We start from the raw sequence: 14,445 nt of genomic DNA on the forward strand, positions 1-14,445 counted from the left end.
CACCTCAAACTGTCTAGTAGGTGTACATGCAGCCTCAAAGTTGAAATCCGATGTACTGCTCAGTGCAGACAGTGAGAAACCAAAACCCTAAAGTTCGTAGCGTTTCAAAAAAGCATCGTTTTACTAAATCTAGAAAAGCAGGTTTCAGTATTATCTGGGAGAGTTTCTGCTTTGGAAAGGCAAAGGGAGACCTGACTATTTTTCCCCCAGTCTGGTCCTCGTTTATCAAAAAATAATATAGGTGAATGGACTGCATGCATTCCGATGCAAAGGTCGCTATTCATCAATTTGGATGTGCCAAATATATGCCATCTTTGAGATCACCCACAGCAGTTTAGGCCGATGTGAATCAGGCCAGTGTGATCTGCACATTATCAGTAAAACATGTCATTATAATATTATTGCCAAATAGTTCATTAAAGACAAATCCTGACTGAACAAGATTTTTATATCTATTCTCTCTTTAGAAAGTCTGATACCCAAACTGATGTCTCAGTGGCAACTGATTGGATTAATATTGTTGATAAATATCAATATTTATTGAATTACTACTAGTAGTGGACTACTAGTTCTTAGTGCAAAGGAGTTTAAGTGATGCTCTTGAATAATTACATTTTTACTCACCAATTTCCTTTAAATATTTGAAAAAAACAACACAGAGCTTGTTTGTTGGTATATTATGATGATATTGTAGAAATTAAGTAGTGATGATAAAATTAAAGCACAAATATAAGCTGGAAAGCAGTATTTTTAATGATTTTACAGCAACTTTGCAGACATATTTTTTGTTGTTTTGTTTTATTTTAGTGTTTCTTCTTCCTGTTCGGTGATCTTGAGCGCTTTGAAAGGCGCCTTTGAATAAAAAGCATTATTATTTATTATTATATTTTCAATGTCAAATTCGTTTGACTGTAGTGACAAATACAGTTTATTCATAAGCTGCTTATAAAAAAAACCCCACCAACAAACACAAAACAAAAGGTGGAGACATAGACATATACATGCATGGGAATAACAGCAAACAACAAGAAAAAAAAAAGAAATTAAATGATGAAAATAAACAACTCACATGAATTTCCAAAATCACCCTCGTCATTAGCCTCAGTAGACTTCTGATATAAGGAACCTTTAAAAAAAAAGAAAGAAAGAAAAGGTTGTGGATGGGGAGGAGGGCGTGAGAGGTAAGGTGGGAGGGCAAAGAAAGAGGGATGATGAAAATCAAATTTCAAACAGAAAAACTAACTCAACAAATGAGACAGCGACAAACCCATGAGCAAGAGCGATGACACGGGGATGTGATCGCTCTTGATTTAGCCCCCCCCCTCTCCTTGCCCTATCTGTGCATGCTGTATAGAGATGAATGAAGGGAAAACAGGGGAGAACATGGAGGCTCTCTGAGGAAGCGGCACGATCCATCAAGAGGGCTTAGTGCTTCGGCAGCAGCAGGACAGATGCTGGCAGGTGAGGGGAATGGAGGGGCTGATAAAGTACGAGCTCCAACAGAGTCAATAGAACCTACAGCCTTGCATCTGTCACCGGAAGGTGGATGGAGACGTTAGTGCACGAGATAAAAGGAATGATTATGTTAGGAAAGCCGAAAGAGGAGAAAGCTGAAGGACAGCGATTAGAAATATTGGACACGTGCGATTGCGAGATTTAGGAAATCTTCGGCATAGAAGGTTTTCTGGCTCCTGCTGGTATTTTAGGAGCTTTAGCCGGAGCCGGGCTGAAAGGCAGAGCCAGCGCACAAGCACACATAATATTCAGTCTCCCCGAGACATCCATAAACAACTATACAAACAATGAAATCCTTATTGGAAAGGGAGAGTGCCACAGGAAGACAAGTGGACTGACAGGAAAATCAATGATGTAATAGATGAGGTCGGTGCATGCAATCAGGCGTTGGGGATGCAGGCGACAGTAAGCGGATGCCCCTTCTGAACCCATCCTGTGGAGTTTCCATACATCCAGACTGAGAGGACTGGAAAACCAGCATAATGGCTTCTTTAGTGGATGGGCTCCAGAGGAAAACAAGCAGCTCCAGACAGAAAAAAAAAATAAAAAATCCTTTTTTCTTTTTTTACTCTACTTGTAGATCCAGGAAGGAAGTTGGGATCATAGCACAGGTAATCAATGTGAGTGTTGAACATTACTCCTTAAGCTTGACAATTTTCCAATCTTGGAGGCCTATCTTTTGTCTGCGAAAAGAGCCCTTATTGAAAAATTTAAAAGGTTAATTTCAGTCTCTGCTACTTATTAATCTATGTGAAACCAACAATCCGGAGACAATTTGATCAAGACCTTTAAGACAAAGTGTAAATAGCAGAAATCAAGCCTGGCATCGCGATTGTGCCGTCTCGTCTCACAGCAATAAAGCGTGCGCCCTTGTTGGTGTCTGGATTTCCCTGTTCTGCGGATCGATATGTCAAGAAAATGTCATGTCTGCGAGCGGGGTTACCGGATGCTCGGCAAACAACATATGAATTCAGACCACAGGGGAAGTGCCAAACACAGACGGGTCACCCATGGCGAACTGTGGTAGCAGAAAAACAAGTTAGAAATCCAAAGGTTTTCTCTGAATGTGCAGAGTGCAACCCTTTTCGGATCAATTTTACGATATTTAACTTTAGTAAATGTAACACCCCAAAACTCCCTGACTGTTAAAACGCTATAAACAAGCAAAGTAAATTATCACACAACTCTTTCCTTCTTTACTGGGGTCAGTTGTGTTTCTACAGTGAGGAGTTATGGATGCCCGAAGCATCAGGCTCTGTTTCAAGCTCCGGCCGGATCGGATTCCTTCAGGCAGAGCTCTGTGATGGACTGCAATTGAAGTGATTTAAATAAATTCAAACATCAGAAAATAAGATCAAACTGCAACGAAATCCACAGACACGTGTTTGCTCAGATTCCAGCTCAGCACTGCAGGGAGCGAATCAACCGTCCGAGGTGAGTTCGGATTGCACACAACTTCCATTCCCAATCATATTTGCCATAACATGAGCTTTCAGATAATGGGCCGTTCTCCTAAATGCTTGTGGAAATGGTCGTTAGCATTGGCGTAAGTGGCTCTGGCCTCTTAGCTTCCCAAAAAAAATCAATCTCTGAAATGATCCTGAATCTATATCATTATGGCTTTATATTCTCGGCAAACTGGCCATCAATCCTCCAAGAACTAATGCTTTTGGGACATGTGGAGCTGAGCCGGGCGAGAACAGAGGCAGGTGAGAGTTGGGTTAAATATGTTGTTATGCTGAAGCAAAAAAAAACAAAAAACAACGCATTCACAGTCTTGCACTTTCTTTCACAGCCTTCTCCGCACACTTTTTTTAAATAGTTTTTCTGTTCTTGTCTTAAACTTTATAAATTAGAATCACAAACCAGAACATTTTGTTGGGATTTCATGTAACAGATCAACATTAAATTTTATGAAGTAAATTCAACTTTTTTTTTTTTTTGTATAAACATAAATCTTTGTGGTGTGTATTTGTATTCAAACCTCAGACTCAGAGCCGGTTTTTTCTGTAATTACAACTGAAAATCTTTCAGGGTGTCTCTATCAGCTTTGCAGCACTACTGATCCACAGCTCCTTGTTCTTCTTAACAAAGTAGCTTATGTTTACTGAGATTAGAGGAAGAATGTCTGTGAATATGCTTTTTCGAGTCTTGTTACAGATGCCAAATTATTTTTATATATAGACTTTGTATATATAGAATATGTTTTTTTTTAATCAAAACTGTCTGACGGCAGGTCTGGTTGTACGATCCGAGGTGTTGTCCCATTGGAAGGTGAACCTTGGATGGATGGGGCTCCATATTTAGCTCCATCCATCTTCCCATCACATCTAATTGCAGCTTTTGCTGAAGAAAAGCATTGCTGCAGCATTATGCTGCCATTACCATGTCTCATATCTAGGATAGTATAATCAAGATTGTCTCTTTTGGGCAGCACATCTTCTCCCATATCGGCTGTTCCCTAACTGGCTTCTGCCAGACTTTAATATGTCTTCTTTCTGTCAACATTAGGTTTCTTTTTGCTACTCAATAGATCCCAGATATGTGACTGAGAGGAGTCCTGCTGTCTGATTATCCCACCTGAGCTATGGATCTCTGCAGCTCCTCCAGAAAACTTCCCCACAATTTCACCCCTGAAATGTCCAATGTACATTTTGGCCTTTATATCCAAATAAAAGCAATATAAAGTTTGTAGTTTTAATGTGACAAAATGCTTATTAAAAGTCCCGAGGGCTGGAGTGCTTCTTCTGCAAAGCTACGCATAACGCTCAACAAAATCAGCTAATGCAATCCACTCTCTGGATGCCGACACTTCCTGGCCTCATATTCGGCAGACACATTTATTTACTTAATAAATATGGACTTTGATTAGTAATATAATGTTGACTCTAACTTGTGATGCATTGCAACTAGTAGCCATTTACAATGTGGTGCAACAGAAGCTGCACAAAGTGTTTGCCAGCTCTATTAAATTTAAGACACCTAGCAGCTGAGCCTGTGTTATATAATTAGTGTCACAATCACCATCTGTAATAGGTTTACACATGATGAAGGCGCAAGTGACAGTGATTGGATCTAACACCTCCAAAGATGTTTATTGCAAGAGAGTTTTATAAAACTAGACAGGGTCTAACTCAGTTTCTGTGCAGCATTTGCCTCTCTCCACAGCTCATCCCCTTCCTCTTGTTGTTGAAGAAAAGATGGCAAAGATCATTTACTCAGACGAAGCCGAAGGGCCCAAATACTTCACCCTGCGACGGCCCAGCCATGTCGTAAACACACACACATCAAAGCTATAAATTCATGATTTCAATCTGCGAATGTGTTATAAATAAGTGGGAGCAGGATTGTTGGATTAGGCAAACCGTGCAGCTGTTTTTAACTTCCTGGCAGAAACGGCATAAGTAAACAATTCTCTGCTTGCGAGGGGAAAAAAAAAAAAAAAAAGGTCTGGCTTCACCACAAACTGGCTTTTATCTGTTGTTTTGTCAACATCAACACAGTAAGACCAGTAAATGAATATTTCAGAGCAAGCCTAAATACAGCGTGTGCCAGAACTTCCCAGAGCACAGCTCAAAATTACATATACAGTTCTGGTCAGAGATATACGTGTATTTATCAGGGGTATCAATGTAGTTCATTTTGGGCTTTTCAAGATTTATCGAAGCCACTCTTTTCCCACGGTGGAATGATGATAAAACCTCCAAGATCAACGATTGTTAAAAATAAGAATTGGATGATGCACAAGTTTGAAATGATCGAGGATTTCCACTTTTTGTAACAGGGTTAAAAATTTTACAGCTGGGCTCAAATATGGACACACATTAACCAAAAAGTATCTAGTTTTGGTTCTGTTTTTAGTTTGTAGGCCCCGTTTGGTTTTAACAGCTCGGTTTCTCTCAAGTGTCTTTCACATCTTGTTCCTGTTCACTTTTATTGTATTTGTTAAGACTTTGGCATTTGGTCATGTTTTATTTAATCACTGTTCGTCTGATCAGGACATTCTCCCTGTGTTTGCTGGTGTTTTGTCATTTCCTCATTAAGTGTCTATTTTTATTCTTCCCTGCAGCTGTTCCACATTCATTTAATCTATCTCACCTGCTCCCACTCCACAAATTACCTTCCCAGTATTTATGCTCCTGATTTGTCCTCTGTCTATGTCATGTATTCCAATTGTTTACACGTTTCTTGCCATGTTGTTGTCTCCATTCGCCTTTTGTTGGATGTGACCTGTATTTCTTCTGTGCAGTAGGGCTGTACGTGTTCTCTGGTTTGGGGGTTTTCACCATTTTGAATATGTAATTATATCCCTGTGTGGAACAGAGAAAATTCTGAATAAGTTCAAAATTGTACACAAAGTTCTTGTTTTATTAAATTAAGTGAAGTTTTTGGTAATCAATCCACCCAGGTAAAAGAGCAGTTCAAATAAATCAGCCAATGCATTTGATGAGTGCATATAAACTACAGGATACCACCAGATGTTCTCCTGGGGATGAAGCTCAGTATTTTTGGGGGAAAAAAAGAAAAAAAGAAAATGTGAATAAAATGAGACAGATAAAGACAGAGGCTTTCCAGCTTCTGCTCTTGTTTTTTCTGAGTGAGGTGAAGAAAAGCTGAGTGATAGACAAGGCGAAAGTGTTACATGTGGGTGTGAAGCACATGGCGATGAAAGAGCACAGCGAAAACTTCTGGTCAAAAGGCGGAGAGACTCCTCTGGATCGGCGGGTTCAGAGAGAGTAGCGCAGGATTAGTATGGGTACTCACTCTGCATGCACAGCCCGTCGGTGCAGTTCTTAGACTGGAGCACCACGCCCTCACAGTCCTTCCCTCCGTTTTTGGGTGCCGGGGCGTTGCATTCCCTCCTCCTGTAGTGGGTGCACTCTGTCCCACAGGTGGACCACTTACTCCACTCTGTCCACAGGCCATCCACTATCACACAGTAGACAGGACATGGATGAGGGTCGAATGAGTGAAATGAGGAAGACGGAGACAAATGAGCGCATGAGCGGGTGAGTGAGTGGAGTTGATTGAAACAGCGAGAATAGGTACATGTAAGCATGGAGACACAATATGCAAGCACAAGTTGCATCATGTTATGCAGTCAGTTCTTGTGCTGCTGAACCCTTTTTAGCCCATAAATAAGTGGGTGTATTGTTTTGTTTTGTTTATTTGTTGTTGTTGTTGTTGTTGTTGTTGTTGCCATACCTGGGCAGAGAGGATTGCATGGCAGCTTCTGGATGCCCTGTCCTTCACAGATTGAACCTCCGTTCAGAGGAGCTGGGTTGGTACAGCTGCGCGTCCGTTTCTGGTAACCGCGGCCACAGCGGCTGTTACACACTGACCACTCTGTCCATGTTGACCATCCACCATTTACTGGAAAAAAAAAGGTTAAAAGAGGCTTCAACTCAGGAGCATGAACAAATGAATTAAATAAAAAGAGTCATCTGGTGATTAAAGTGATAGATGGGGATCATCCAGTAACTAATCAATGATTAGTAGTTAGTAAAAATAGAGACTGGAAGCACAGAGGATTAAGAAGATTCTAGATATATTTTCTACAAAAACTTAGACTCTTCACTCAGGCTGTCCTATCTTTCCCCCAAAAATGCTTTCATATCCCATGATGGTTCTACGAGGACACCAATGTCCTCAAGACAGTTAGGAGGTTAAAGTCCAATTCTATGCTGGATTACGCTGGATTAGAGAATGTCGGCAGTCTTTTGGAAATGTTAATGCAAAGGTCTACTTACTCTGCACAGACCAATCAAAGCTGTGCTCATTTAGCTAATTCTTAACGCAGGAGGCTAAAGGTATTATAAAATGTCAACTCCATAATAATTTTGAATGACTGAATTGCTGGCAGAGATGTTTACCAGTATGCTCTCGCGTAAATTGGTAGCATCATCCTAATTGGGTCTGCGTGGCATCATGGAAATATGATGTAACTGTAACAGCACTGCTGAAAGCTACAATGATGATATTACTTATGAGTCAAAAGTATGACCCACATATTTTTGACTCTTTTTTTGGCCATCTCAGTGTCTTTCCACCACTCTCTGCATCAATTAGACATGATACATTAATACTAATATGCTGTAGCCTCCTTTATGGTTAAAAATATATATCAATTTAACATTAAATAAGAGGGTTTTCTCTAAAATATTAGGTTAAACAAATGTTGTTTTTGTGAAGTAAAAGAATCCACTACTAAGAAAGCTCATGTCCAGTCATGCTTGCATAATATAACATGTTTTAACTGTTCAGATTTTGCATTTGGGCCGTGACAATCTTGGGTGATTACTATCTGATGCGGCCAGCGTGTCAATTTTGGTCCAGTTGCTGCCTTTTCCATTCACTGATTCCTCCTAATGCCTCTCTTACCTCCCTCATCCATCTCTGTCGGCAGCTAAATCCAGTGCAGAGTGACACCAGGGCTTGTGGCTGAGAACAAGTCTGCGGCATTTGAGATGGTGAAACCGGGCCCCTCGGAGCCAACAACTTTCAAATGTGACATGGTGAGTGGAAAACCCCCTCCTAAAAAACATTGGTCTCGAAGGAGAGCCAAGATTTCTGCGCTGTCTTTTTCTTTTTCTTTCTTTCTTTCTTTCTTTCCTACGGGGGATTAGAGCTCCGTCTTCTCTCCTTCGCTCATTGTCTCTCTCCAAACCCAGATTTTGTTGTCATCTCCTCTTCCCAGTGTCCTTTTTGTGAGTTGGTTTGGAAATACTGCAAATCCATCTCAGTTCCACCCCCACCCCCAACAATCACTAGTATCAAACAACTCTCCCTCATCCGTAGGGTATTTCCATCCTGCTGCATGGGGCAGTATGAATACTTACACATGCAGCACAATTGTACTTGAATGTATGAAATGAAAAGAATGAGCTGACATCAAAGCACTTTTTTGACACTTAATCCTAAAAGACTGTGCTGGTGACATGAAAGCCTTGTGCCTGAAATCTGCTCTCCTACATTTGTACATTACTGTTGCACTGATCCCCAAATGGCTACATTATTCTCAGTATCCACTCAGCTGTGAAAAATAGTTGATAAACAAAAACAAAGTCCCTCTATGAATGCAACACCACTTGCAGGTCCAGGAGAGAGTCGGGGATGGAAGGAAGAGATGAGAAGATTATGGATTTGAAACTTCACCCTGGTGGCAGTATCGGTTGCAAGCATCTGGTCACTTCTGTATTATTTATGTGTGTCTACTGCATCTGTATTTAAAGGACATTTATCATGTTGTTTAACCCTCGAAAGCCTTCCAACTTGAAAGTATGAAATATAGTGACACTGCTGTCTTGCAAAGCATTTAGAAACAGTATAAAGCAAAAAGCACCATAAGGTTTTCAGAAAAGAAAAGACTGCTATAGTGTTTATTTAAGATGCTGTTTGTAAAAAAAGTTAGCTGTCATTAAATAAAACCGGTAACAGTGGAGAGACATGGGGCAGAAATTGCATCAACTGAAAGGCTGACAGAGTTTTTTTTTTTCTTTTCCTTTCAATTACAATTTCTATCATCAGCCATTACTTAAGCTTGCCACTGAGCGTTTTCAAATATCAGGTTAGAGTGCTGGTCTGTTACCAAGACAAGATTTCTCATGATTCTCTCTTGCTCACTGGGTAAAATGAGATATAAATCCTCCACCTTGTAAGATCCCAAAACTTTCATCTTGGTTGGCTATAGTGGTATGCAATCATGATGGGAGTTTGGTTTTCCCTGTGTGACATTATCCCTTTTCTGCAATTTTTAGTTGAGTTCTTGCATATCTTACAATCCTTTTCGCTGTTGTACATATTTTTCAACAGAAGACATGGAAATTTACATAGCTAGGATAGACTAAAAGCTGAAATACATATGATAAAAAAAAAGTTATCAGAGGTATTCTTATAGAGTATAATAGCTGTGAGCAGTTTGCAGTCTGGAACAAATTGAACAAAGAAGACAGAAGCCGTAAGTTGTGATTAATTGAGCTATCAAGCTATTTTCACTCAAACACAACGATATTGTATCTAAAGAACATTTGTTTTATGTGTCATTTGTTCAGTCTTGAGCCTCCTACACTTGCTGGAGTTTATCTTTATAGCCATGCTGTGCGGTAAGAACCAAGCTGGTTGATGTTGGGGAGACGGTAGCTGAGGCTATGCAGGAGCCACAGCGGGGGTCTCTTTAAGAACGGCTCAGCTACATCTACACCTCTCTCACAGTTCAGAAAACCGTAAATCCTCTGCTCCCCACACACCTTCCGGCAGAAACAAAATGAGCGAATGTTACTCTCTACAGGTGACAGACTGATTCCCACTTCGCGCACAGCGTCTTTGAAATTTGATTTATTTTGACTTGAGCCGACCTTGTGACAGGATTCAACACTTTTTCCTCTGACTTCACAAACCTGTCATGTGGCTGATGTGGAAGTTTTTCAGATCAAATGGCTGAGCTTTTGAGTTGGTGAATTATCAGATTAACACTGTCAAAAACCGTGAGCATTACTAAACTGTTTGAAAGACGCCTGAAGAACTGAGTTGGAGTTATGAAAAGTTGGAACCGGCGTGTAAGACATGAGTTTTACCGTAGACAATAACTGTGGCGGTGGTGCTGCGTCTTTTGGCCACAATGTTCTTCGCCACGCAGGTGTAGTTGGCGGTGTCGGAGAGGCGGGCCTGTTTTATTATCAGGTTGTGGTCGATGGTGATGTAGAAGTTTCTGTCGTCTGCAGGATCAATAACTTCTTCATTCTTTAGCCACTCCACCTAAAAATGAAATGGAAAAAAATTATAAAAAAATAAAAAAATACAACAGCCAGTATTTTGGGGTGAAAAACATGAGCAGTAATGGTTTTATGTATTCCTACATTGAACTCAGCAGGGATTTATATTGCTTATTTTTTCCCCATCTAGTACATACGCTGAAAGAAAATATGGTCGTACTCTGCAAATGGCTTACAGAAGTAATGACGCTGAATTTCAATGCTAAGCTAAAGACTATCTGTGACCAAATGTAGTTCAAAATTTGAATAAAATACATAGAGTGGTCAAACTAAACCTGGATTATGATGCACTGAACACAGATTCTTTAAAATGCAGTTTAGGACTTCTGCTAGTCAAAAACAGTCACTAAAAATCTTTTAGATATGTTTTTGGTGACAGGGCAACCTAAAACTGACACAAACAAAACAATCACAATATGTAAACAAGTCATTTGTGGACAATCCTAACTAAAAAAACAAACAGACTACAGTTGGTTAGAACGGGTTCTGTGCAGCAACAAGGGTCTGTGCTTAAATCCAAGCTGAGCGTCTTTTCTGAATAGGATTTCAGAAGTTGTCCCGATGTATGTGTCGGTTCTCTTTGGGGGCGTTGCCCTTGTTCCACAGTCCAAAAACATGCAGGACGGGTTAAACATCAACTCTAAAGGTGTGACAACCCAAACACTCTTGCAAAGATTTACGCAGTCAAAAACAATGAATGAATGCCTGGATATCTACGTAGGTGAAGAAAAAGGGGCTCGACTATGGCAGCATTCATGCAAGAACCGCCACTGGAAAAGACGATAAATAACAGACAGAATGACCTCATTAAATTATAGGAGAAACACTCACAATCGTTGAAGCATTTAAACTGCCATAGTTTTTCCTGTTTCTGTCCAATTTCTCAGATAGCAGTGAAAGCCAGGATTACAGCACCGTTGTTTATGTCTCAGAGGTCTGACTACAAAAAGTCAATAGCTATCATGCTCTTTTTATTCCTCCCCAGAACTAAGCACTACAGTAACAGCAGCATTGTCAGGCAGCGGAGAAAGGCAAACTCTCTACAACTGCGAAAGCCAAGAGGCTCTCTGACCTTTCCTTATGAGTTTCATTTCTCTGAATCACTCCGATATTGAACTCCCGGCTCCATTGCGGAACAAGGAATCATTTGGAGCCTTTATTTGACTGTAATTCTCCAAGATCCCCCCTTTTCTCTTTAAGAGGTGTGAAGGTTCAGAGTTTTTTTTTCCCCCTTTCTTATTCTTCAAAAGAACAACACGTGCCTTTCTCGCTTTCTGCAGTCACTTTGATTCAGACATATTTCCTGGGTGTTTGGTTTTCTTCAAAGGAACTGTCCAGCGATGAGGACGCCTGGCAAACAGGCTACCTTCCTGTGCATCGAGGTACCCCGCTAGGAGTGGGACTTGATGAGGAGAACAGACGAAGATAAGGCTGGATGATAAGTCCTTCTGAGGGGAGATAAAGTATCTCCAAAAGTGGGGCAATAACCTGATATGAGTCCTGCCAAGACAAAACAGCCACTGTTGTTGGATATCTACAGAAACACCATCTGACGCACAATTGGCCATTGTTATAAGACCACCACTGTTAGAAGTCTCTTGAAAGAGAAGATTGACTGATTTGTGAAAATGCACCAGGTGCTACGCTTGAAGCGGGGTACCAGCTCCACCACTATCTGCCTCAGTCTGAGGTGACAAACATTAAGAGACGCCTGCGGCATAACACCTCTGCAGAACGCCTGCTTCCTCTCATCCAGCGGGAACACGCTGAATATGCCTGAGAAAAAAAACAACAAAAAAAACTTTCCTTAGCGTTTCACACTAAACGCCTTTCAAATCAAGGTGTGCAACATCAACATGATGCATCTCATAACACTCTACTCCCACAGCATACCTGAGTCTCAACAAACAGCGGGTGTGAGTTTTATATGAGCGGCGGTTTACAGTAAACCTCCATATTCTTGATGCGTCTTCTCTGCAGATTTGGTGTTTATGAGTGTTTTCCTTCATAAACATGTATCAGCCTAATCAATTTCATGGAGCCAGGAGGGATACGATTCCACCGCTGTCTGTCTCCAAACGGAAACTAAACCTTTCGCTTATTTGATTTTGCTGCAATTAAATGCAGCATTATTTTTATTGCAAAGAATGGAGGATGCAATAAACTGTCTATCACCAAGTTTGCTGGGTTAAAATGTAGGTTTTCATATAAAGCACTGATAATTTAAGGCAGAGCTCATTTGAGCTCATGCTGTTTGAATAAAAAAAAAAACAAACCAAGAGAGACATGAGCAGTGTAAAGGCAAAATATATCTTTTTATACCCATTTGCAATGTTGCTTTACTTTAATTTTTTGCATAGTTATTCATTTATTTTTAAAATGTAATATTTAGTTTATCGAATTAAAAAGAAAAAAAAAACTTCTCAAATACTAATGCTTAAAAGGCTTTCTCCTAAGAATATTAATGTTTTACTCAGATGAAGACCTTGTACATTTAGAGATTTAAACTTCCCTGAAACATTGCAGTGCTGGAACTATTTGGCATTAAAAAAAAAGTAATTTGTTTTAATCTCATTGGAAATGATATAAATATTTTGAACTGGGCCAAACAAAACCCAGACTTGAATTTGATAGAGAATCTGTGCAGGGATCAAAAGATTAGGACGATAACAAGGAGGCCTAATAAACTCAAAAACGGTTTCATTCAAAATCTGGCAAAGGTACAAATAATCTTGGGTTTACTTGAAATCAAAGAGAAAATCTCATTCAGTTACCCATTTTCCTGATCATCGTACATGCAAACGTTGTAAGATACAGTACACTGTAATAAAAAAAATCTATATACAAATGTATATTTATCCCATTAGAAATCTGACGATTGGATGCAAATTACTTTGTGTTTGTAGTTGTGTTCTTATCAGTTTTAATCTGCGCCAGCCAAAGTTTGAGCTGGCTCTTGTGAAAGGTGATCATCTATACAATTTATAATTAGTCATCCTAGGCCACAGCGGCTAAATCTGCTCCTGCTATTTCATTTCAACTTACTTGTCCTGACACCTGCTGAAGCTGCAGGTGGACATCTGTCGTGATTTTCAGGAATTGAGCATCACATCGTCGGAGTTCAGTGATCTGCAGGGTCTTTTACTTTTATCGTATAATGTTATTAAATAGGTCTAAAGTATGTTTAGAAATAGTCAAGATTATAGAACAAAAATACCAGGAAACAACAACAGACTGCAAGTCATTTTTAAATAATATCTAAAAGCACGTAGGTGATAGGGGCTGGAAAGGCTGTTAGTGGATATTTGGGTTAAAATTAAATCTAGTCTTAATTCTGAATGAAAAGAAAAATATTCTGCCAGAAAGAGAGGGAGAGAGAAGGGCCCGGGAGTTTAGAGAACAAAGATTTGACAGTGATCTCATTGTCACTTTCTGTGTCTTTTGTTCTTGTGCTGAAAAAGTCCTGAATAGAACAAATTAAATGATGCAAACAAGAGAAAGAATGGGTCTTTTTTTTCTTTCTTTTTTTTTACTTGACATGATAAATATTTTCTCTCTTCGTACTTGCGTAAGTCGACGCCGAGAAGAAGGCGCTGGTAAAAAGCATCAGAAGGGGGTTTTTGGTGAGAAATAGAGATTGACAGTAGATACAAAGAGGTGGTTATCCAATTTTCACCAATCATAGAGGCAGACTTTCCAGACGTGCTGCGTTCAGATGTCAAGAGCACTTTTACGGGAAAAGGTAATTAAAATTTGAACAAAAGAACCTTTCAGTGCAGATGGAGGGGCGGGAAGGAAAAAAAGAGTGACAAGGAAAAAGATTGTGGCAGAATTTTATGTTATAAACTGGAAAGCGTGAACAAAAGTAACAACAGATCACCAATATTTAATCCTGTGCCAAAAACCAAGAGAAAATGGCAAAACAATTTTCAGCAAATTTCACAAGATCAAAGTCTGCAAAACACTATAGCTCTTTTTGCAATTCGCCAATCTTCTTTGATGCCAGCAGACGTAAAAGCGTGCACATGTGCAGATGCACAAACTTGCACGCCCATGCAAAGACACACTCTCACAGCTCGTTAGTGTCTGATTGGCAGCGAAACATCCAGAGAGGTAATTGGCACATTTCTTGTCATTAACGACCGGGAAATTGCCACAT

The 14,445-nt window shown here is 39.9% G+C and overlaps 1 protein-coding gene across 4 annotated transcripts in view; it reads right to left on the reverse strand.

Annotated features, from left to right (window-relative positions):
• unc5cb (unc-5 netrin receptor Cb) overlaps window positions 1-14,445 on the reverse strand; it is a 148,437-nt gene that overhangs the window by 19,113 nt on the left and 114,879 nt on the right. Inside the window, exons 5-8 of one of the 4 annotated variants that reach the window (XM_007568483.2) lie at window positions 10,089-10,269; window positions 6,721-6,888; window positions 6,280-6,444; window positions 1,070-1,126 (exon numbers count right to left, since the gene is read on the reverse strand). In XM_007568483.2, coding sequence (XP_007568545.1) covers window positions 1,070-1,126; window positions 6,280-6,444; window positions 6,721-6,888; window positions 10,089-10,269 — 571 coding nt within the window. The remainder of the gene's footprint in view (window positions 1-1,069; window positions 1,127-6,279; window positions 6,445-6,720; window positions 6,889-10,088; window positions 10,270-14,445) is intronic. The other 3 variants (XM_016679987.1, XM_007568490.2, XM_016679992.1) reach the window with 3 other exon arrangements.

Source organism: Poecilia formosa, unplaced genomic scaffold, assembly GCF_000485575.1.
Source record: "Poecilia formosa unplaced genomic scaffold, Poecilia_formosa-5.1.2 Scaffold6, whole genome shotgun sequence".
Taxonomy (NCBI): Eukaryota; Metazoa; Chordata; class Actinopteri; order Cyprinodontiformes; family Poeciliidae; genus Poecilia; species Poecilia formosa.